The 26,163-nt window shown below is 42.5% G+C and overlaps 1 protein-coding gene across 1 annotated transcript; it reads right to left on the minus strand.

Annotated features, from left to right (window-relative positions):
* Positions 1 to 1,418: 1,418 nt before the first annotated feature.
* On the minus strand, positions 1,419 to 22,756 carry PANX2 (pannexin 2). The gene is made up of 3 exons (XM_061988893.1): positions 22,531 to 22,756; positions 3,613 to 5,061; positions 1,419 to 1,780 (listed from the first exon to the last, which is right to left on the minus strand). Exons 1-3 carry the CDS (start codon positions 22,754 to 22,756, stop codon positions 1,419 to 1,421), a joined length of 2,037 nt encoding a protein of 678 aa, XP_061844877.1.
* Positions 22,757 to 26,163: the final 3,407 nt, after the last annotated feature.

Raw genomic sequence — 26,163 nt, forward strand, 5'->3', positions numbered from 1 at the left:
TCTGAGGTAATAAATTAAAAATAAATTCAAGATTTCAGTCTCATATTTGTGCTGCATATTTTTTCTGCCATTATAAATAATTTTGAAGCAAACACATGTAGTCCATAATTCTGAATGCAGCTAGGAATATTATTTTAACACAGTCACTTTTTGTTTCACTATCGTTTTGCTGAGAATGGTTATTGCATGATACACTTTTAATAGATGTTTCAGTTATACTAGAGGTTTTCTGTTAAATCACACGTATCGTAGTCATAGGAAGATGGGCATGAGGATGTGCTTTGAGCCAAGGAAGGCAAATATTGAATCAAGAGTGACAGCACATACTGCAGGATTATTGTCTGCCCAGATCCAGCAAAACCATTTCAGAGTGTGCTTAGCTTTAGACATAAGAGTTGTTTCAGTGCCATCCATAGTCTTAAGTGTTTGCTGAATCCAGGAGTAGCCAGGAGGTCTACAGACTGAAACAGATTCACTGACTTCTTTAACTGTGTGTTATCTGGAAATAGTTTTGCTGGTTTCATATTTTTGTAAGATATTTTGTAATGACCTTTGTAAGGTTTTTCCTATCAGTGGAGCACCCATGAAAGTTTCTAACCTGGTTCATAAAGACACTATGAAAAAATAAGCAGCTACAATGACTCTCATCTACACATAGTGTTAAAAGCAACACCTGGTTTGAAAAGTTATTAAAACAATTTTTCCCATGGTAAAATATATTTAAAAAAATAAACTCTTCATTTCATCATCTTCCATCAAACATATAAGCATGGTAAAGGGCAGGGCACACCTTGGGTATTTTCATTTATAAATGCAAGAGATTGAGTGCTTCAACCTTTTTGCACTTAAATGCTGGTGGTAGTAAGGCCCTTTCAGCTAAGTCTCCACCGAGCCCAACATTAGTGAGCTAAAGAAACAAACAAACAAAAATTTTGCTTGCATATAACTTTTTTATAATCCTGAATAGAAAAAAATCCTCTCTGCTTAGAAAAAAACTCTCATTTAACTTCTGCCATTAAAAAGGTATACCTCACCTCCACGTTGTTTTGACTTGAATCTGTAACTCTGAATGCAAAGGATTTAAACACTCACTGAAATTACTGTGGCATGCCATCAGACTCTTAATGTTCAGAAATTGTGCTACTCCCCACTTAAATAAGGAAGCTATAGTTTAGACCTAGAGCTAATGGTTGTCTTGGTGTTAAAGGTCTATTTCCACCAGATTTTCTTTATTCCGTTTTGCAAATGACTGACAGTGCTCGTGATGTGGTCCTGAAAACCTGTTTGCTCCTACTACCAGAAGCTATATTCTGTGTGGAAACTCTCTGTGCTCATGCAGCATCGTTGTGAGGACCACAGTTGGCGCTGCTGTGGCCACGGGCTTGGCCACGAGGACACAGCTGTGCAGCCTGGGGTCCTCAGTACTCCACCGAGCCCACCATGGCCATTGGTTCATCAAAAGTCGCCAACCGTATCTGCTTTGGGGTAGGGATGGAGAGGATCTCCCCGGTGTCAGCTGGAGAGTGAATACCATTGTCTATTATGTTTGAAACTTCCTCCTCATGGTCCTCATAGAGTGTGTTGATGTGCAGCAGAGGGTGGGCTGGGTTGCAGTTCAGTGCGGGTGTTTGCTCTGGCTTGACTTGGTTCAAAGCCACACTGGTTGCGGCAGCAGTTGTGGCTATATGGTTGTGGTTACATGTGACAAAAGCCCCGGCAGCAGGCACAGTTCTGCATGTCTCAGATGAGTACAGGATCTCTTTTGCAGGATGAGGGGTGTCTAAAAGAAAAGAAAATGGCCAGTTAAAAGACTGGTAGTCTTTCACCCTTCCAGCCCGTCAGAGAGCAGCGTGCTGAACCAGTAAAAGTCACCGGCAGTTTTGCCACTGATTTCAGCAGGAGCAGGAGTGGACCCAAAATGAAATTTTCTTGGGATCGTTTGAGAAATCCCAAGCAGGGTTGTAAGCTCAGGGAAAGAGGACAAACAACAAATGGGTTTGGCAAATCTCACTCTTTTTTACGCATGCTCATGCTTCTTTACGTGAACGGTATTTTCTTCAAACGAACAAAAAAGAAAAATCCCAACCAAAAAGTGCCCTTTCCTCTCCTCTGTGGTCTGGCAGGTGTTTAGTAAATGTTATGGTTTAATGTTTTGACAAACATTATGAAAGTTGAAATCCACAGGATGGAATACAAAAAGCACTGATCTTTTCAATGGGAAAAAAATTGTGGTTACACGTCGTAGACCACTTGTCTTTAGAAAGAACTCAGCAATTTGACATTAACTGATGTCTCTTTCCAGAAATTATAAGTTTACCTTACCTGATGGACTGCAATGTAGGTCTAACTCAAAAGCAAAGCTGAAAATTTTTAATGAGAATGGGGAAAAACTGAGCCCTAAAATTCCAGTAATTATTTTTTGCCCTTAAAATATTCAAGCACTGATTTAGATGAAAGTAATCGAGACCTGAAAATCCCAGTTGTTTTGAGGAGTTGAAATCAGAGCAGGTGACTGGATAAGGAATGCTGTAGAATAGCTGACATGCACATTGGGGAGTTGGAGGGCTCTAAGGAGCATAAGGATTTGGAAGTGACAGAAACTTTTATACCTCAAATCACTTCTTTGCTGGGCAGTGGGGTGACGGTAGCTGTCAGTCTGTCGAAGCCCAGAGGGAGGTCTTAGCTTGTAATGAGATGAGAGCCATTGCTTTAAGTACATACAGATCTTTCTGTAACTTCAACTGCACAGTCCGTCTTTCTTACGTCAGTAGCTTACAAAAATAAACAAGAAGATACTTGTCTATTGGTTTATCTACTGATCTATCACTCTTCTTAGTACTCATATGGCTTTCCCCATCACTCTAGCACCTAACAATTACTAATATATTTGAAACTCTCCCCTGAGGTAAGAAAGGGACAGGATTTCCAAGACACACGCTGGTAACTGAGGCACAGAAAGACCATCTCCTGTGAGGACATGCAGGAAGGGAATGGCAGAATTCCTGAATCCCCGACCAGCACCTTCAGCTCAGACCATCCACACTCTGATCCACATCAGACAAAGGGCAATTTGAAACATCTCTTCCGTGAGGAACAGTATCAATGATCCAAGTTGTGACAAACACATGCCAACCCCTAAGAACTGGTAGATCTTTTTTTTCTACAGAGAACCACCATTAGCAGTTTCTCACACACTCCCAAGAAGTGGCTGTTACTGCTCAGAGTACTGGTCATCTACCATGCCAGTTTTCATAGGCAGGTTTGAGAAGTAAGTGGCAGGCACTGGTAGAGCACAAAGGGTATCATGGAGGCCAAACCCTTCTCATTTTCTTGCCAATGTATGACCATGTTCCTAATTGTCAAAATTCGCTCACGTTTGAAAAATTACCTGCACTAGCTGCCTGCTGCTTTGTACTGCTCTACCCGTTATCTCCTCCATGTAACTGATTAGCAAAGAGAAGCCCTAGCTCTGAGGTCTGCAAGCCCCAAGATTATTAGCTATCCCCAAATCCAGCAAGGTAGATCAAAAAGTTCAGATTAGCTTTACTTTTTGAAGACTGCTAAACAAATTATGGTCTGTGGAGGTGGTACGGGTACTACAACATACTGTACCTTTGAGAGAAGAGGTAACGTGTACTACAACATTCTCCTCCTGGTTTAAAAATCCACCCTCTTGGCTTTTTGACGTAGGCATCGAAGGGATGGCCGGAATCTCTGGTTTGGGTTTTTTGCTACTAAGTATATATGGATGAACATCCAAGGAAAAGTGCCGTGTATGCTTTTTTTCAGTGCTTGTGCTTGGGATGGCGTTTGGCTCGGCTTTGTGAGCTGACTGCTGTGAGGTTTTTGTGGTGGACTCCAACAAAGGAGCTATGAGGCTGTCCGTTGCTGTTTTCCTCCGCACGGGCTTCGGTTTCTCAGGTTTATGGTTTTCGACCTTCATGATGGCTAACTGTTCCTTGAACGGCTGCGGAAGGGGATTGGTGGTTGGGATCCACTTCATCTTCTTCCTCGGTCTCTTAATGATGAGCTGCTCATTAGCATCGATGTCTGCCGGATCCACGCTTGGGTCTATTGTTTGGATCCCCGAGTCCCGCATGGTTGGAGTGGCATCATGATTGGACTGGGCCAATGCGGCGAGCAGCTGGCGCACCACGTTGTCATACATCAGATCGCTCTCGTTTGTTATAAAGTCCAGACGGTTCAACGATTTTATGTGGTCACGATTTTCATTGCAAAACATGGCCAAAATATTGATATCACAAAACTGGGACTTCTGCCACTGTTTCTTGGTCTTTATTCCAACTTTGTTCAGTTTATCGAATATGAAGTTGGACTTGCGAAATATGAAGAGGTGAATTAAGTTGATGAGGATTATCAGGTTCATGAAGCAGAGGAGAACGATATCCACACCAGCAATAATCCGCTGGAGCTGGACAGAGGGCAGCTTACAGTTCACTCTGATGTGCAATTTGGAGCTGCTCGTTTTGTCCGGAGGCTCTCCTAGTGCACACGTAAATTCATTTTGCTTCTGTGTAGCATAGTAGGTAGATAGGTATGTAATTGGTATGATGCTCAAGAAGATGATGAACAAATGTCTTGCAAGGTAAAGCTTAGCTAAAAAGTTACTTCGTCCTCTTCTTTCCAGGTATTTCTCAAACAAGTTCTGCTCTGGGCTTTTTTCCTTCTCTGCATTCTCAATGATTTCTCTCTTCTCTCTCTCGGTGATCCCTGGGCCTTTGGACTGAATCTGTTTCTCTATCTTTGGTGCCCGCCCTTCAGCTGCACGGTGGTAGCAGTTATCAATCTCCTGAAGCAAAAAATTAAGCTCTGAAGTCAGTCGGGTGGAGGCCAGAAATTCCCAGCCCAGAGCTGGAATGTACATTATGCCAGCAAAAGCCAGCAGTGCATAAGGTAGGAACTTATGCTCAAACAAGGAGGGCCAGTGGCTGGCATCAACTCCTGGCAAGGCATCTTTTAATTCTGTCCAACAATATCCTCTGGCATACAAGGCTTGATCGCGGGTGAAGTTGTGTGGTGTGTAACAGTATATTGGCTCCTCTGTATAACAGAGAGAAAAGTCACTGCTGTGCATTTAACCTACAAAAGGAGCTCTGGAAAATAAACATTTCAAATTATAGCAGTTTTATTTTACTGTACCTCTACGTGCCTTCCATGTCTATTAGATAGTTCAGCCTGAACACATCTTCACAAGCACCCAGGCAAAACTATTTCCCTGGAAGTTTTAGAATGAACCTGAGCTAGAAATGTCATCAAGAAATACTTATTTTGGTTTAATCATCTCTCTGGAAACAATATCCTAAGCAACTCTGACCTTAACTCTGTAAAGCTAAGAGACTTAACAGCCACCAGACAGTAGCTGAGAATGTTATGTGCAAATATCGAAAGGTTCATTTAGGTGAAGTTTAAGGTTCACCCGAACTAAATAATCTTTTAAATGGGGGAAAAAAAAAGTTAGATGTAGCTGAAGGCAACATTTTTAAGCCTTATTAACAAAGTCTTCTAATTGGATACAACAAGAATAATTGAAACTTAAAAGACATACAAGCATTTAGTTAACTGTATCCCTCCTAGCTAACAGTCTTGAACTGAAGTGTGACTGACTAGGACAGAATCTGCTGTACTAACTGTATTTATGACTATGAAAATTTAACTCTACATTTGAAACTGTAATATTGCTTTTTACACAATGTGCAATTAAATGGTGTGACTCGTTGTCATACAGTATAAAGGAAGAAACAAATACTGTGGATGAAGAAAGCAATCAGACACGGGAATGGAAGAAAAAGTATAGCAAGGATTATTAAATACAGAGATAGTGATGCAATTTTTCTCTCAGGACATGTTTAAACCACAGGCTGCTGGAAGGTGTAAGGGTTTATCAAAGGAAGGAACAACACACTCTTGTCTATTTGCTTTTTGCCATCATCAGAGACAGCATGTTGGGCTAAAAGAACTTTTTTCTTGACCCAGTAGACACGTTACATTCTTATACAATTTCATTTCTTTAGCAGTACATGAAAGTAAGATAGGAAAACCTGTGTAAGCTAGAACAGTATTAATTGCTCGAAGAACAGTGACCATTATGAAAACACCCTCTTCAAAGAGGAAGACTGTATTTTCTTGTTTTGGCAGGTAGAACAAAGGGAATATATCTTATAGTGTTCTGGTGTATCTTTAAGCACCTTCCTAAAGTGAGACACATAGGATACAGGCGTGTTCTTTTGAATGGAGAATCACTCAAGAACACCAAGTTTGCTCCAGTTGTGAACACAGTCCACAACTCAGATTGAGGACAGCTTGCTGTAAGACAGTGGTGGTACTGTTCTCTTACTCATACAGGTCATGAAGAGAAATAACAAAATAGTCCACTGTTTGACAACAGTAAATAAAATATTAAAAATTATTAGGCAGCAAAACCCCCTAATCATTTTGGCTTAACAGAGGATTCCTTACTTGACCAACTACTTCTCACATGCAAGCAGTCAAAAGCATTTACTAGTTCTTTGGTAGAAGAGGTGTAAACCTCTCCCATGACCTACAGAAATCAACATGCTGAGGGCTGCACAAAAATTTGTTTCTAAAATGTGATTCAGAGCTGCTAGAATAAATGATGCTACCCAAGACAGCATGAGTAAGCCTTGCAATTTCTTCCAAATCACTTTTGAAGACTATTTTTAAATGATCTAACTTCAGTCTCAGAGGACAGCTTAAAGCATTCTAATGTTACACAGCTTCCAATTTGGATCATTTTTGTGTACTTACAGCCATGTGTTGCACAAAAATGCTCACTGACTCTCTTTTTTTTTGGTAATTACATGCCCTTGCAGTTCTATCCATGAAGGGACGCATATAAAAAAATTACAACTCCTACCACCAAAGATTTAGTGTATGATTTCCCAGGAGACAAAGTAGATTCCTATGTGAAAATGTTCCCATGGGGACAAAAAAAGGCAAAGAAGCATAGAGCATTTCTCATAAGCAGAAATATTTTGAACTGGGTGAACCTAAGCTTAGTAGAACCTAACAATATGAAACCTAGTTTCCTGTGACATACATGGGTTTCTCCTAGGTCTCAACACCACGAATACTTGGGAAAACAACAAGTATTCATACAAATAATCCATAAAGATTATTTTTGGATCCATATATTATTTTTATGTATACTAACAAATGTATTCATTTATTTCCATACCGAATAAACTGTGAACAGTTCTCTTCAGTTCTCTTCACTGAGACCTGAAAGCTGAGGTGCCTTCTGCCAAAATTGTATATTTACAATAACAATCAAATATACATTTCTTTTACAAATAAAAAGGAAAAAAAATCAAAATGTCTTGACGTGTACATTTATGTTGGGCATATCCCTTAGAGACGAACTCCGATTCAGTGAAAAAAGCCTGAAAAACTTCACAACTCGGGTGTGGACAGAACAGCTTCATTAGAAACTACTTGAAAAACGGGGCTGCCCAGCCCAGTGAAGAAAGCAAATGTCATTTTAGAGGAATTTGTGAAATGTTTTTCCTCTGTTGAATGTTTTTTTAGGCTGCTCCCATTGCCTGGTAAGTTGTGAGAGATTTCTTACTTTATTGTCAGTCTTATTCAATGTTTTATTTTCTGATGCTAGTCTAGCATTTTCTTTGTATATTTGTTAATATGACATGACATTCCTTATATGCCACATAAATCTCAAGACCCTTCAGATGAAACCTTATCCTCAGTGGGTCAGTGGGATTTCTTGTAACTGATTGAAGTGAGGGCAGTGAGGCTACAATGCATTTTTATTCAAACGGTATCTTCCAACACGTTTGAGCCAAACTCAACCATTACCGAATGGCTCTAATTTTGGTCAAGTTACTTTACAAGGGAACTTAGCTTAACCTTCTCATCATCAGACTTGACTCACAAATCATAGCATCAACTTGTTCACATAGAAAATAGTCCAGAAAAAGGAGAAGGCTCTTCAAGATCATGATTCGAAGCAAACAGACTAATTTAGCTATTGCCTGGAGGAACCTGTCTTCAGTGACAAGAGCCTGCCAAGTGAGATCACCACCAGGTTTGAGTCAGTTTTGTGAATGCTCCTTCTCAGGCTACGCTAGCGTTTTACCTTGCATTTAACCAACACCAGGAAGATGTTTGATCTCAACATACAAGAACATGGACCCATTTCTCCTCTACTGCAATCTGTGTCAATCAGTAAGTAGCATTAAAAAAAGGCTGTAACAGTGTTAAAATCATAGCTCTGACACTGGATCATGTAATATTACAAGTATTTGCTTTTAACTTTGTATTGATAAATACAGAAAGTTGCCATCAACTCTTATTTCACCCTGAAAATCCTCAAGCAGTTTAGGAAGTTTCTTTCTTATATAGCCACTTCAGCCACCATGAAACATGGCTTTTTCCCCAAGTCTCTCCAGTTTAAATGCATACGGTGTAGCTGTTCAACTGTGTACAAAAAATCAATACAGTAAAATGTGTAACAAAAGCTTAGGGGACATTGCTACAGCTGAGCAGCTTGGTCATCTTCTCAAAGTTGCCTATGCTTAAGCCCATAAACACAATCTGTCTCTCAACTCTCCTTGCTAACTACACTCTTGTGAGGCCAGGAGACAGAACCCCTACCAAAATAAATGGAGGAAAAGGTCACCATCTCCAAAATAATCTTTTGCCAGTTAAAAAGAATAATAAAAAGAGGCTCACGGTGGACACATATCTGTGATTTGCACATGTGTGCATCAACATGAAAGGCAAAAAAAGTGAGAAAATAAGAAGATAACTAATCTGCCATCATTACTGGTGGCTGGAATACTGAACTCAACTTTTCTGCATTGGACGTGATGAGTTTACTGCAAGATTTTTACTTCTCGTGCTCAGAGTAAAATCTCACTAAGTTTGTAATCTGAAGGTCTGCCCTTTGGTCCACCTTCACAAATGTGTTAACAGCATGATAGAATATGAAGTTCAACACAGTTTCAGAAACAAATCACTAGGAATACCTAAGACCAAATCCTATCTTCAGTAATACTTACCCATGTTCCCAGGAAATGTTCCTTTTGCATCATTTTTAAGAGACTAAGTAACCCTGTGCTAATGATGTGCAGAAATAATTACTACACTGCAAAAAAAAGCCCTTGATGTTCATGTATTATAAAGCATACCATATCTTATATTGATTTGAGTACAAAGATGCATGCTAGGAAGCTTAACTTCCCTTTTTTGACACTATTATACTATCACAGGAGCACCACATAAAATTTTTTCAACAGCTGTACAAAAATACATTTTATCCTGCTCACTGTGCTCCTAAGTAACTTCTAGAAGTCAAAAAAACTAGTCTCAAGGATAAGGTATGACAGGTATCACACTATAATTGTTTGGACATGCACAGAAGATGAAATAATCAAAGCAGGATTACTTAGTTGTGTAATATAATTGACTGGGTTATGTCACTTGAAAAATCCCTTGACAGATATTTTTTTTCCATATGCTTCATTCCATATCATCTCATCCCATCAGTTTAAGTACTGCTTAAATGGAGAAAAATGACTTACATCAAGTATTGTGGTACAAAAGGCACACTTTTGTGAGAATTTGTGAGAATTGTGTGCTTCCTGCAGTCACAGGCAACCACTCCCAGTTCCCAATCCAACATCAGCCACTGCCTTTCAGTGGTTCCTCAGCCCCAATAGACTTCAGCATACACTCATCTGCCCTCTTCAAGAGGCCTTGATCTGAACAGTTTGTTAGGCTGCCAAATGCTAGGCATGAAAATATGTTGGATAATAAATTATGCTTAATTTTATGCAAGAGACACCATACCTAAGTACTGAAATTCCTCAAGCAAGGGACTGGGGTGCTAAGGTTTGGCCTTGGAACCTCTGGGAAATTTCCCCTGCAAAAACTAAGCTCAGATCTGGAAATGGTGTCACTAATGGAAAAAATCTGGTAACTGCTGTTCTAGATGCAGAAACATGGAAATGCTGGAACCTCAGAAGTTACAAAGTGCAGTTCAGAACAGCCTGATGAGGCCTTTGTCAGTCTGAAAACCTCTAAAGATGGACACTACATAAGCTGACTGTGCAACTTCCTTCAACATTTGGATTGTACTCAAAGTGAACTTGGATTTCTTTTACATCATGTCCAACATGAATGGTTGATTCGTGCAGAAGTTAAGTTTTTTTTTCACTTCTGAGAAATGGCCATTTTCAAGAATGAATTCAATGGCCAGTTGCACATTAGGTAAAATATGACCAGGAACACATTAGGTAAAATATGGCTAGAAGGCTATCACTGCTATACAACTGGCTAGAGCTCAGGTCCCACTATTGCATCTCAGTTGAAGGAAACAGCACAGCTCATCATGGAGGCTGTGTGTGTGTGCACGTGTACGCCCCTGTGTGTGTTTGCCTACCTAAAAAAACATCTACAAAGCCATGTGAGCTGGGGTGTGGTACACAGAAAGTACACTGCCAGAAGACACTGTGAAGCTGGCAGATATGTTACGCTCCCCATTCCCTTTGCAAAGTTAAGTTTTTACAAGTGCTCCTCTGAAAGTGAATGAATGGCATCTAATGCAAACATTCACTCACCTCTTCATAATAAAGATAAAAAGGCCAATCTTTTTGTATTCAACACTGTAAAAAAAGAGACCTGCTCCTAAGAAGACGTCAGTGACTTCACACACTGCACAGTTCCTTTGAAGCCAATGGGATTACTTGGTGTGTAAAATTTGGCAAGTGCATCTCTAAGAACTGATGCTGTAGGAGGGACAATGTCAAGCTTCTAAAAGGCTATTACGTGCAAAAGTTTAGTTTAAATAAATAGGGACAACACTTTTACAATATATTTGGTAGACATTAGAAAGTAAAACAGGAAAATATTAGTAATGAACAGTATATGCCCTTATATAAAAGGACAAATGGCTTTTACACCCACCACATTCCTGGTAAAATAAAGTTTATTCACCCAAAGCAAAATATAAACCGTAATAGTAAATTGTGCATGTCTCCTGTGACCTCCAGCTTTTAGAATTTACTCTGGAAAAGACATCACACCTTATTAATCTTCCAACTGAACTGCATGGTTTCAGCTTCCTGGTGCAATAATTCAGTAGTAAGGAAGGAAACGCATGGTTTTCTAACAGCAGACAGAAAAATAAAGAAAAAAAATGAAGCCAGTTTTCAGAAAATATAATTCAAAAATGAAAAACCATGAAAATTCTGGTGCTTGCTACACCAAGACAAAGCCAAATATGCCTCTTGTGCAAAAAATTATTCTAAGATCAAGAAGTAAACATTCAGCCTGACCACCATGGCCCTACATTCGCTATAGGCAGCAGAAGTGGTACTGCCAAATAGGCTGGGCCTGCCAGCTCCTGGACAAGTGCCTAAGCCCTCATCCTGGAGACCAGAATTAGGTACCTGCTAAGTATATGGGTAAGTATACTTACTGAGTTAAATATACTACAGGCTCACCCTGGGCCTAGTGCATCCCAGCAATTGGCAATTGGTACCCTCACGCCGGTACCCAACCTGCCTGTGAAGAAAAGCTGGCATTGCAGCCACCTTCTCTGAAACACTCTTTGTACAGTCCTCTCCAGTGTTTAGGTAGAATCTCTGAATCTCCCTGCCTACCAGGTGCCAGAATACAAGTTCCTAACAACCAAGACAAACAAGAAACTCCCCGAGTTCAGCAATAAATGCCAGTATTTGACAAGTGTAGTCTCCCTTGTACTGCTCTCCTTACATTGTGCCACATACGTGTAAGCAGACACACGACTCATTCATCTTGGGCCCTAAAAGGACTGCACAAGAAAGCAGGTAGCAAACAGTTTATTTTGCTAAACAGAAGTAATTTATTTAGTAGGTTTTCAGCATTTTTTAAATGGAAAGAAGAAATGTCCTGGATCCTCTTCTCTCTGGAAAAGAAGAAAAAACCCATTCATGTTACTGAAGTTGAAAATGTAGTCTAAGGAAGTACAACATTATCTAAACAGTACACAGGTTTTCCACCTCAGTCACACAAGGAATATGTAACTCTGGACTTTTTGATTTTATCAAACGCTGGCTAGTACCCAAATTAATTCACAGCCAAAGGAAAAACTCCTTTAAATTAACTAGTTTGTTTCAATTCCTTTATTTAAACTGTACTTAAAGGTTAGCAACTAGTACAGCATGAGGATGGATTCCTGAAGATAGTTTTGTGTATCAACTGTAGCTATACAGTCCTAGTTTAAGTCACTGAGATTACTCATATGAATAAGAAAACGTTCATCAAGCTAAGTCTCAATGTATCAAACTAATTATTCAGAATTATTACTTTTATTGAAACAAAAAGACAATACCTTTACCTTTCTTAGGGAATATTCTTTCCAAATCTGAATATAGGTTCCATGCCCATGAAGTCTTCCTAAGGTACAAATTTCTCCATGACCAACAAGGTAAGGTATAGCCTTTTTTGCCCACTCTCTGAAACCACTTGTCCTGTTTAAGAAAAAAATCTTAAAAAGAAAGTCCCTAAAGAAATGAGACAGGAAACCACTACTGCTAGTAAGCTTTACTGGCCCATACCCTACAAGGATTAGTAGTAAATGGGTAAGATGTAGATAAGCAGTTTCAAAGACTGACTGGTAATGGGTTCCCCACTGGTTTAACTGAAATGTGAGGGCAGCAGCAGGTGTCTCCCAAATTTATAGTTTGGGTCTTTCTTCCTTTCAGGACTGCTGCTTGACCTGCATTTATTTAGGATATACAGAGTCAATAAACCAGCAATGCCTTTTCCTAGTGTGTATATTATTTTACAGAAGTATAATCCCTGAATGCAATAAACACTGGCTCTTCTAAACTCAGCTGGTATGCTGAAGTTCACTTACCAGCAATCTGAGGTTTACAGACTTGTAACGTCTGCCCAGGTTATGCAGGAGAGAAAGACTATTCAGGAGAGAAATTCCTACTCATATTTGGTTGCTATGTTGATGTCTGTTGGAGAAGGTTATTCCAGAAATTGTAACCATTATGGAGAAGGTGCAGAAACACCTAAACAAAATCCCTTAGGCTACTCCTAGAGAGGAACGTTTCCTTGATGAAGAGCTACCATCCACCATGTGATGGCCATACAGTATGGTGGTGACATTATTGGAAAGAGAGCTTGTTTATAGTGACTGTACTGTTCAGCATCACTAGGAGCATTTCTTCCTGCGTGCAAGAGAGCCCTGTGAGGAAACAGAAAACACCTGGAAGGTATTTGTACCTGGAGATAGGTTTCTGCATTATAATGTTGTTTTGTATTATGTTAAGACATGTGAATTTTTAAAAGTGCATTATTTTATACATTACTTTATACATATAACATATAAATTATATATAAAATAATATCTACTATTATAATAAGTGTATCATATAATAAATTAAGTTCTACAAAAGAGATCTGAATAACATTTACTTCCAAATTTAGCCTTTACATGTGGAGGTGAGTGGAATTTTGGTGATGTACAGATCCTCTGCATAGGAAAAGTAGTGTGTGAAAATAAGTAGTTTAATGTTTTTCCAAAGATTTAAAAAAAAAAAAAATTTGAGGTAGCTCAAAAATCCCCTTCTAGAGATGGAACCTATAAACAACTACACAAGCACCCCAATACCATGATAATGTGGACCAGAGTAATAGCTAAAGCCAACTACAAAAACATTTAAATGCTGAAGTGAAATGAACTGTGAAAATCCAGTGAAACTGATGATACATAGACAAAGATGGCTTCTTAACTCAAGGGTCAAGTGCAAAAGACAAATATAGGAAGCAACATGAAACAGGAGGTTTGCGCTACGACATTATTTTTAATGACCAGAAATGAAAAAGATGACTTGTATTAAGTACCTCTTGGCATAAACACAGCACCTGGAAAACTTCATTTGAAAAAGAAGAAAAACACCAAGTCAGCTCATTAGGTAATTAAGTTATTTTAACAACACAGCGTTGTGGAGGCAGGGATGGCTGGTCTACAGCTTTTATGAAAAACTGGTCCCTCCACGTGTAAAGAAATTAATGTTTGTTAAGTATCAGAACTGTTCCGATTACAACAGAGGTAGGAGAATCAGCCTCCCAGGACTCCTTGGGGCTCTATCAGTTTCAGTATGGAGGTCTCCTGATCTGCTGAACAGGTCAAGGATACCCCAGAAGATAAGGCACCTCAATCTCAAAATGTTGAAATAACTGCTCCATCATATATCTAAAAGGTTCCAGAAACACTCACTGAGCTCTTGAGCTGCAAAAAATGTACCACACACACATCTCAGCCCCTGGCTGCATCGCTATTCTGATAATTTAGAACCTGCATAACAGGCATGATGCCAGCAAAGAAAAGCAAACAAATCCCCAAACCTTGCTGTTATAATAACTGTGGCATTTCCCAGCTCAAATACAAGAATATAAAGCAAGCCTGGGACAAAATCCCTGATGAAGGAAATATCTGCACTGATTTCAGTACTTTTCTTGGAATAAATTCTGTAGCATGGGAAACAAAGGGAACCTCTACTAGAATCATGCCTATCTTCTGAGAAATTATTCAGCTTTTGTAATTAAATGTGCATAGCCACTGACGGTGCCCAAAATAGTCTATTTTAATGCTGATAGAGCCCAAGGAATTCAGTGATGATGTGGATCCTTCTTGAAGAGTTTTACAGTTCAGAGAAATAGTACAATCTTAGATTTCTTCTAGATGATGGATGCATAATTTCTATATAGTTTAGGGAGAAAAAAAAGCTTTTTAAACACTTCAGGGCAGCTTTGAAAAACAGTCTTGACCTTAGTCTTGTTTATTCACAAGGTTTCCTCTTGACTAAGATGAATTAATTAAGTAGCTCTCAAACAAAAACATGGTTTTGACCATCTGTTCAAATTGTTGGAAGTTTTCTGAAAGCACGTCCTAAGCTAAATCTCATCCACATCAGGACATCTTCATATATATGACACTTGGAAAGATGAAGGGTTCAACAGTGAAAACAGTACCAGTACATTTCATCTGAAAAAAGGATGATTTATGTGCGTCACTGAAGTTTGAAAAATGGAATTAATGACAGGAAAATGTATGTAGCTGCAAGAAACTGCAGTGGAATGATTACAAATGAGGCTTGTGCATTTTCTCAAGGCTGTCTTTCCATTTAACATTCAGCTGTGAAACTACAGATCTTTAAATGACCAAAACTCACAGAAAGCCATCTCACATGTCTTGTGCACATCTCACTTTTGTGTGTGTGTGAATTGCTCTTACCCTTTGGGAAAGATTCCATCAGCAGTGCAAACAGCCAGCAGCTGAACTGTAGCCAGCCTGTAGTTGCTTGTGCTACTTCACTTCTTTTTAAAAATACATGATCGGAAAGCACTTAATCACAAGTGGTGCTGAGACACTCCTTAAATTCTCTTATCACAGCTAATATCACCCCAGAACTCACTGCTGCACTGATGTTGTCATGTATATAAAACAATCTGACCCTGTACTCTCAGCTTTAACAACAATCACTTGGAAAAAATTTCACCTTCACTTTCTTACTGTATGTGGCTTTGAATGCAGTTAAAGAGCAAAAATGGAAAAGAATCTCAAAAGCCATCTAATAGGTAAGTCATGTAAGTGAGCATGTCAACATATGCTGCCCACAACTTGAAACAGAAATATAAACTGGAAAAGTTGACCAGAAAGATAAAGTAAACCTCCCTCTTATAACAGAGAAATCAACACACAAAATTTCAAACATACTGTAGGGTGAAATGCATAAAGAGACATTGAACTCACTCATATACTGTACTACACAGTGAAGAAAGCATTGCTTATGCAAAATCATTACAATCAGAAAAGAAAACATAAAACTTGAACTGACCCTTCAGTCATTTAACTTACTGTCTCCTTCCATTACTTCCTCATGAGATTTTTCTAGCAGAAGGGTGGTAGAGGGCTGAGCTACGTAACTGCTAAGAGACATAGAAATACAATATTTATGAGCAACTTTTTGGTATTTTGTAGGCACTGCTTTATAAGCCTAGCAAGAAAATTCATACCAAAGCTTGGCTTTTGACTAAAATATAAAAATCAGCTCGATGACTGTTCTGCTTTATTTTAATAAAGTGTTGATGTTTAACAGCTTCTGAGGGAAAAGCAACACAGGAAGGATAAGTCACTGTGAACATAAGAGAGAGCATAAGAGCGATATGACTTAGCAATCCTTGTAATTGACCACATCAGTCCTAAAGCTTTTGAAAGTTTGGAACCTAAAATATATCAATACTGTGAAGATAACACATAACAGAAACAGCAACATATTCTTTGGGACCATCACTCTCCAGACCCTTACACTGAGAACCTCCCAAAGACACAACTGAAAATATTGCTTCTTAACGCAGCACAACACTGAACTATTTAAACCACTTAAGGAAAACATTAAACAATACAAATTAAGCAGCACATCATGAAAGCAAAGTATGGATTTGTCTACGGGACTGTAGAATAGTGTCTTGGAAGTTCATTGTCATGCCATAAGATGCTGCACTACAAAAGGCTACCACTTACTGCAAGCAGCACCATTGCCATTCACAGTGGATAGAATTTAGCACTTGCTAGTGAAGACCAGTATTAAGTACCCAAAAGCATCCTGCACATGGCTGTGGTCTGTGTATACTAGTTCCATGGTAGATACAGGGAAGGTAAAGGGAAGGATAAAAAAACCCACCTGGAACACCAAAGAGATCCACTTCAAACTGATAATGAATGTTACAGTCTAATAATACTCTGCATACTGTACATTTTAGAAGTTCAGTAAAAATGGAAAGGTGGGATATTGAAGGACCAATCTCTTTCTGTCTAGATCCATACCCCCACAGACTGACCGTGCCCTGACAGGACATACTGAGGCATCACCACTAAAAACAACTGCTGAACATTGACACAGGCTGGACTAGAACTACATATCTTAAGAGCCTTACCTACTAACATTTAATTTAAAAGTTTAGTGGGTTGTAATTTTTTCACTAAATATTAACCTAAGGCTAGTCTGCTTCAACATGAAAACACTTTAAATGCTTTACTTAAAAACAAATAAAGAAAAAGCACACCAAACCCTTTATTGTCAGAAAGGGAACAATCCAGTGGGCTCCAACACAAATAAAATGGAAGGAAAAAAGTGACAACCTGTACTTACAGGCTGACAATTTGCTTCTTCACCAGCCAGTAACTGATACAGCCATCAACTCCTGCATGACGACAGTGCTGTACAACTTATCTGAACTCTCTGTTCATACTGGTTGTACTTTACTTCTATTTTGCACAGGAATAACAAATGGTTCAACTTGCTAGGGAGTGAAAGTCAGGCTTCTAGATCTGCAGGTATTAGAAATCAAACCTTTAATGAGCCAAATACAAGTGTGGACCTTTGCAAAGCACTACATATACATTTTCATGAGTGCTGCAGAAGATGCTTAAGAATATATAGGGTATAATGGGGATCCTATCACTGTTCTGACAAAAATTCAAACACATTGGTATTCATATTTAAATTAAAAGTTTAATTCCTATCTTTGAAATGGTAATTTCCAAATTCCAAACACAGCAAACTGAAGTAAGTTCCCCTGGGACTACCAACTGTGACTCTCAACAAGGACACTGCTACAGGGGAGGTTTCCTTTAGCCTATGCCATCTCTGGAAGCACCTTCACCAGTGCTCAGCACTATTGTCACTCCAGAAAAACAATTCCACTTAAGTACAGATCCATCTACTTGATAAGAAAAACACACCTCCCAAATTTTCCTTATTATCTTCAAGTTTAACATACACTGGCCCCTAAACATAGGATGTCCTGGGTTTATATGAAGTCTGTCCATGGGTCAGTTTTAGAAAAGGAAACAACATTCTTTCTTCTCTTGTGGTTACTCAAGTGGGCTTTCTTTGAGTGGGGTAGCTGACTATTACTCCTAAATGACTTTATGCCAAATATACATAGAGCACATGGATTTACTTTAGGTAACTTTCTAGGGGTGTCCTTTCTGGAACCATACTGGTTTGCCTGAAAAACATTAAAGGAGCAATCATGAGACTCTGAAATGATAATGTAAGAGGTCGGTTGAGTGACTTTATTTTCTCTTATGAAAGAAAGTTTAGGAAGTGATAAGAATGGCTGTATTCATTTATTTGCAGAGAGACCAATGTAAGAATTGTATGTTACCTCAGCCATCAGAGCAAAGTCCTGTCCATATTGAAACTAGCAGTCAAACACTTGCTGGCTCCTTCACAGCCCAAACTTGATTCCAGGGAGCACATCCCAGCAATGCATGTGCCCTGTGCGTTCCCTCTGCAGAGAGCTCAACTTCATCCAAAACCCACTGCCAAAATTTTACCTCCAAGTAAGTTTTGTTTATGTTAGAGATTCATTTATAGGGTAAAAGTGAGCCAAGGACGACAGTCTTTTTTTTTTTATCCCGGGCTGCACCAAAAGAATCATGGCCAGTAGGTCAAGGGAGGTGATTCTGCCCCTCTGCTTTACTTTCATGAGACCCCACCTGCAGTGCTGCATCCAGCTCTGGAGCCCTCAAAACAAGAAGGATGTGGAGCTGTTGAAGCAAGTGCAGAGGATGGCTACAAAGACAATGAGAGTGCTGGAGCATTTCTCCTGTGAAGACAGGCTGAGAGAATTGGGGTTGTTCAGCCTGGAGAAAAGCAAGCTCCAGGAAGATCTTACTGCAGCCTTCCAATACCTAAAGGGGCCTACAAGAAAGCTGGAGAGGGACTTTTTACAAGTGCATGTAGTTACAGGACAAAGGGTAATGACTTTAAAGTGACGAAAGTTAGATTTAGATTAGATATTAGGAAGAAGTTCTTTACTGTGAGGGTAGTGAGGCACTGGAACAGGTTACTGAGAGAGGCTGTGGCTGCTGCATCCCTGGAAATGTTCGAGGCCAGGTTGGATGAGCAACCTGGTCTAGTGGAAGGTGTCCCTGCCCACGGCAGGGGTGGCAGACTAGTTGATCATGAAAGGTCCCTTCCAGCCCAAACCATTCTATGATACATAATAAAAGACCAATACTTAATTTAAAGCCTTTTGTAACATATTAAGATCAGCTAGCTTGTGAGTTACTCAGAAAAACAGTACAGTATCTGCTAAACAATTACGTTTTGCCTTTTATGCTACTAAAGCAGTAATCTGGGATTTTACTTCTCAAAAGTGATGTGAAGATCAGAGCACTTCGATACGAGGACAAACAGATCACTTACATAAATAGCAACTGCATTGACCTCAGCAGCGACTTTGCCCGTTGCACAAAACCAACAAAATCAACTGAGTAACTTCATCTTCACCCACAGGCAAACTACAGTATACCATATATCATACTACAGTCATAATGATTTTCAAGGTTGTTAACTGCCATATTTTTTAAAAACAACACATCTCTACTTTGTCTGGTGCTATGGGGCTGACCTTGGCTTTCATAGGCGCTTCCCTGTCACCTCTGGCCCAGATGGCTTAGCACCCCCTGGGACACCCAGGCTTCCCCCAGAACCACTCTGATGGGCCACCTTCTGCCACCACAGGCCACCTTCTGCTACCATGGGCCACCTTCTGCACACCCCAAGGCAAGATGTCTGTGCTGCTTGGCCAAGCCACTCTCACTACACTTGCACCAGACTGTACAGTTTCTTTTGACTACACTTTAAGCTATGCTTGATTCCACACACAAACTCAGAGGTAGCTCAGAGAAGTTGTAGATAGGCTTTTATCTCCTTTATGCACTAATCATGCAGACTCTTCCAATCTAAAGCAAAAAAGTTTAGTGAGAAACCACTGGTTTTGATCATTACATTTTCATGTCTCACATGCACACACCAGTGTTTCAAGAGTTTTACAAACGCTGATTAAAGAACACAGGACAGACCCCAGAGAAGGGGGCTGTTGAAAGTTTAGTAGCATCATGGCAGCTTTCCATGGCTTGCACTGGACACCATTAAGAGAAATAGGAATAATGGTGACTGTCAATTTTTATTTCCTCTTCTGCAGCAATAACTGATGTGCACAAGAGTCCAAAGCAAAGTTTGGGAAGGCACTATGATATCCACAACCAAAGGGCCAGCAGGAACCTTACCTAATTTTGTCAGTAAATTTTGCACTTTTCATACCTACTTTTGAAATTGCCCACAGAGAGCAGTATCCAAAGGAAGCAAAGACGGGTGTTTTGAAGATTAATGGCAGTGTATGGGTGACCCGTAACAAACTTCAGAACCAGAAACAACCATGTATCCATCTGGACTACTGCTATTATCACTGTGAGTGTCTCTTAACAAGCTTGACCTAGTGAAGAAGTCTGAGTCCATCCTGTTTTCGTAAGGGGAGTAACACCCGATTCAGGTCACATTAAAACTAAAAGGAGTTTTGCTCTTGAAGTCTGTGGAAGCAGAATTACATCCACTAATCCTGAGCTCTTCAACTCCACTCCAAAAAGGAATCTGTGTAGTTGCATCAGATCCTTACAGTGTTTGTACTACATTCCCTTGTATCTGCATTTCTTTTTTCTCACACTATTTTTCTAACTGTAGCCATCTGAACAAACACATGACATCATACATTGTCCCACATTTTTTTCCAACGGCATAAAGGTGTTTTCTGTGTTGCCTTGTAAGCTTTGCCCTGGCAAGGCAAACTAGGCTACTGCTCTGTACCTTACTGCGTCCAATGAGCACACACGATCCGTAAGTAGACACAAATGATGCTGCTTTTGGTACTTGTGAAAAACAAATCTGGAACACAACCATTAGCCTGGAGAACAGTCTTCCATAGCATAAAATAACCCAAATGCAGAAATTCAGCAGATCCCCTCTCTCCCACATACTTGTGTGGACCACAGTTAAGACTTGCATAGGGACATCCACTGTATTAATCTGAGTCTCTTAGACTTCAGGCTTACCGCACAATCTGCGAACTCAGAGGATTTGTTCAGATAAAACAAGTTCCTGCTGCCTGCACAAAGAGTCAGTCATCAAAGACTTTCTGCTGGCAAACTTGCACATATGAAGGGGCATGACCTTTCCTGCACCTAAGGTTATCTTTAGGCATGCTGAGGTTCAAACCTGTACATCTCAAATAGTATGAAGGCATATATACAGATATGCAGTCTCGTCAGCTTCTGTGGGATTGCCTTTTTATTAGTTTAGTTCTCTACAAACCAAATACAGGAAGGGATCCTCAAACTTTTGCATTCTACAGAGGATCACCAACGATGACCTTGAATCCTTCCTTTCAGTCACTATGAAGAGACAGTTTTCACATGTTTGGCAAGCTCACCATGCCCTGAAAATATGGTTTCCTTGAGATACTCCCAGATGGCCATCAAAAAACATGAGGATCTTATCTGTGGCTGAAGATCTTGAGCTATATTACTGTATGTTTAAAAGCCAAAGTATATGAAAAAATGTTAACTATAATTAAGAAAAATCTCAAAACTCCATCAGCAAGGAGTTATTATTCTAGGTAATTTAACTTTATCGCATAATGAAAACAAGTATTAAGAGTACTTAAGTTTTGGAAGTCAATCAGAAAGCAGCATACGAAGCAAGAATCTGGCATATTTAGACGGACTGAATACAGCCAATTCCCCCAGCCTCACAAGCTACAGGCTGCCAGGTCAGTCCTGTATAAAAAAGTGCTAATAATTTCATGTGTATCTTCCATATGGAGCTTCAGGGGATCTTAAAAGCACTCATACACTAGCAGGTACACTCATCAAGTCTGTACTTCAGAAAGTAAAAAAATGTTTACATTGTTTACATTGATGCTAACAGCCCGAAAGACGTGGTAACACTTTACTGCCTCAGTCATTTTCAAGGCCCATGGAAACTTGACCTTCCCAGCCAGGAAGGACCCTGCACTACCAGTGATAGGCAATCAGACCAGGCTTTTTAAACTGTTTCTGGCTCTATTCAAGATGTAGACCCTCAACAGAAACAGTGATTTCCATTATCACAGTATGGCAAAGCACAGTGTGCACGTGTCTCCATGTACTGTATCGGTCTCCACGAAAGCACCTGCCTCTCTCCAGCGGCTGAACGCTCACGTTGTAGATGCCTGAATTAACATCAGGACAAATGCCTGATGTACACCTCAGGACCTCTCCAGGATACACCTCAGGGAGCAAAAAAACCGCACCCGGTTGTCACCCACACCAGCTCTCGGCTGCTGCGAGGCAGCGGACACCTCCCCGCGCCGCTGCTGCCCACAGGCCGGCGACCCGGGGCTACTCGCCGCGCGGAGGCGGCTGCGGTCCCGCCCTACCGGCGGCGAAAGCCGCTGCCCTGCCCGCCACGGCGAGAGGCAGCGGCCGCCCTTCCGCGCCCGTGGCCCCGGGGTAGCCGCCGCCGGCGCGGGGGCCGCCCAGCCCGAAGGCCGCCCAGCCCGAAGGCCGGGGCGGCTGCTGCCCCTCAGCGCCGCCGGCCCCGCCCGTCCCGCCTCGCCCCGCCGCGGGCCTCCTGCTGCCCTTACCGGCGAAGTTCTTGGTGAAGACGAGGGTGACGAGAAGGATGGGGATGAGGACGGTGCCGATGGTGACCACGCGGTCGAAGGGCAGCTCCAGCTTCAGCTGGAGGAGCAGAGCCGCCAGCGCGCCCGCCTTGTCATCCTGCTGCCCCGGCAGGATGAGCTCCTTCAGCTTCTCGCCCGCCAGCAGCGCGGTGGCCATGTCGGGGTGGTTATCGATGATGTGTTGCATAAGCGGCGGCGGGCGGCCTCAGGCCGCCGGGCCTCCCCGGGGGCGGGCGGCGCGCTGCGGCGGGCGGCTTGGCTGCGGGCGGCGCCCGCCTGGCCTGCGGGGACAACACCGACAGCGGTGACGGTGGGGCCGCGGCCGGGCTCCTCTGCCGCAGCAGCACCATCTTCGGGGTCGGCGGGACGCGGCCCCGAGGGGCCGCAGCTACCCCCCGCCTCCCGCCGCGCCCCGCGCGCGGCTCCCCCGCAGGGGGTGTCCCCGCGCCCACCCCGCGCAGCCCCTGGTGCGAGCGGCCGCAACGGTGCGGCCGGGCAGCCGCAGCCCCAGCAGCGGTGCAGCGGCAGCTGTGCAGCGGCAGCTGTGCAGCGCAAGGCAGCCTCCCTCTCCCCAGAGCCATGCGGAGCACTGCTACGAGAGGCGGGCAACGAGGAGCGCTGCCCGGTGACAGCTACTGCGTTAACCGCTGCCTCCGCTCTGCAGTTCATCCTGTACAATAGCGGTGAAGCAGCCATGCAAACAGACAGATTGGAGCTGCTTGTCTTAAGGTGCTGCAGACAAGGAAGAGGGCATTCACCTGGCAACTTCGGTTCCCTCGGTTCCCAGGGGATGGTGAGCAAAACCGATGACTTGTAAATGACAGCAGAAGTCGTAAATAAATTTACACTGGACCTTCCTGCTGGAGAAAGGTCCCGGCGCCTCCACGAGTAATAAAATCGCTCCGGATTTGGAGCGGGAGGCGAACGATGTGCTGCTGCTTGTTACGGCAGCGGGTGGCTGGAGCTTGCATGGAAGTGCCCGCCTGCACTGAGAGCAGTAACGTGCAGAGCAATTCAAAAAGGAGCTCGCAGCAGCGGTCGTGAGGAGGAGGCGGTGGCGGCGAGAGCCGCACCGGCATGAACCGCGGGAGCGCGGAGGTCCTTTAAGGTTCGGAGGCGCGCAGCGGGAGCCGCGGCGGCAGCGCGGCCGCGACGGGCACACGCGCGCGCCCGCAGCGCGCAACACGTTGCGGCGGCGGCGGCCGCGTCCCTGCAGGAGCCGCCGCGCGCATGCGCGGGCGCGGGCCGGGGGCGCGCGGGCCGGCAGGAGGGGCGGCCGCGCGCGAGGCCAGCAGCGCCCCGCAACACGCACCCTGCACCCCGCGCGCCGGCGAGCTCAGGGCCGGGCCCGGCTGCACCTTCCGCGACTCAGGGGCTGTGAGATGGGCAGGGGAGTGGTGAGGGAGAGGGAGGCCGCACCCAGCGGGCCGTGTTCTGGAGGCCTTGGGGCAGCAGGCGCGTCGGGATTCAGGTGCTCCGTTATAAACCCGTACAGCTGCTGGCTTTGTAAAGCTCCTGTGGGGTTAGTCACGCCGCAGAGAACAGCCCAAGGGGTAGAGCGCTTGCCAGAAACGCAGAGGGTAGCTTTCAGCGTGCCTCAGCCTAATGGGGTTCAGGCCTGTATCGTCATAGGGGTGACCAGACCTTGCTGCCTATCTCTGGAAAGGGCTGGGAACGAATCATGCTTTATCCCTTTCTGGGCAAAAGCCGGACCACACAGCGTCAAAGGAGGACGTACGTGCTGCTGTGGCATTCAAACAAAAGCTGCAGGTCACAGTTCCTCCTTCTCAAGTTGTTTAAAGATGTTATATTTAGCAGTGCTTAGATGGAAATCAGAGTCCTGCTCAAACAAATATCACTGACGTTTCTCTCAAAGATTTGCATTTATCATCTGCAACACAGCATGAGTACGGCAGAAATTTTCATAGTTGCCTTGAAATTTTCCTTTCCACAGTCACAATGAACACTATTATGGTCCTATCTGTTATTTAAATATTGGGTGCAAGCTTTAAATAATACTTCTTGTCAGGATTGCTTCCACCCAGGCAGGGATGTAATGAGCAAGGCAAGAGGGAAGTCCTGATGGTGACAGCCCTAATGAAGGATCCCAGGCAGCAGACACAAGGTTGTTGGTGCTCCATGCTTCCGAGGAGTACTGAGGATAAGGCGGCAGAATAGTTGAAACCTGAAGCTGTCAGCATCACTTGTTTCCTTTTCCTTGTTCCTCACCCTCTGTTGGCTCTGTGGCTTGTTGGTCCTCTAAGGACCAACACACAGTGTCCACCTCATGAGCAGAAGACAGGGTGGAGAGGTACCATCTTCTCACTCCGTTGCCCAGGTATAGTGAGTACAGGCAATGTAGTGCAGCAGAGTTCTTGGTCACCAGCTGTATCCAAGCAGGACAGCAGGCAGGGCAGGATAGGAGGTAGAGCAGTGCAAAGCCTGGTGTGATGAATTTGGGAATGGAGTACAGCCTGTGTTATTTCCACACGTGAGGAGAGGTGGCGGGGGGGGGGGGGTTGCTGGGTCGGGCCTCAGGTTTCAACAATCCCTTCTACCTGCAGTGAGGGATGGATGCAGCAAATTCTCTTGCCATAGCTGTATTTAGACTGTGCATGTATTTCATCAACCCTTAATATACAGGCTTTCCATTCCAATGACAACCAATTGAAACTCCTTATGCTCTTGTTATTGCTGCTGCCAGAGGGATGATCTTGAGCAAGGTGGACTGACAGCCTGAGGCAGTACAGCTAATCTTCTGCAGAGCTTTTGCTTCAGCTTTCAGGATCATAGTTGTCTCACCATGCTTTTCTCAGCTGTTGACAGTCTTGTCCTGCTCGTTGAGGATGTTGCTGAAAGACTATTTTCCTAATTTGAACTTTGTAATCTCCTTTTTGAAGCCTCTCTTTTCTGTCCAGTTGCTTAATATTTCAAAACAAGCTACTTGCTTCTTATTTTCAAAGGCTTCCTGTGATATTTCTCCTCCTACCTTCTCCTTATCACTTGTCTGCCGTCTAGATGCTGACTCTTCCTCATGTTTTCCCACAAGGAAATTATGCCAGCCTCTACTAACCCTGAGGAAGCTCAGTGTAAACATCTACAAACGTTAAGAACATAGGAACAGCATTCCTGGGTCTATCTGGTCCCTTATTATATCTCAATGTGTGGCTATAGCTGGACAGTTAAGCACAAAAATGAGGCAACCTGTCCCTAACTCTGTCCCAGCTTCCAACTGTGTTCAGAGAATTTCCTGAGCTTGGGATGGTAAAATAACCCCCAAGAAGTCTCTTTTTTCTGATCTTCTGTTGGGACTGTGTGAATTCCTAGTGTCCACAGCCTCTTTTGATAAGGAATTCCACAGATTTACAGCCTGTTGTGTCAAACCCACTATGTTCTGTTTGTTTCAAGCATAATTTAATTTGGTGGGGCCTAGTTATGGGAAGGTATTTGGATAAATCCCTTTTCCATGACACACATGCTTTTGTAGACAGCTATTGTATCTTCTCCCTAACTTGTGTCTGTGCAAGGAGTCCTACTGGCACAGAAAAATAACCATAAATCCGTTTGAGAAATAAATATGACATCCACAGGTAA

Source organism: Colius striatus, chromosome 1, assembly GCF_028858725.1.
Source record: "Colius striatus isolate bColStr4 chromosome 1, bColStr4.1.hap1, whole genome shotgun sequence".
Lineage (NCBI taxonomy): Eukaryota > Metazoa > Chordata > Aves > Coliiformes > Coliidae > Colius > Colius striatus.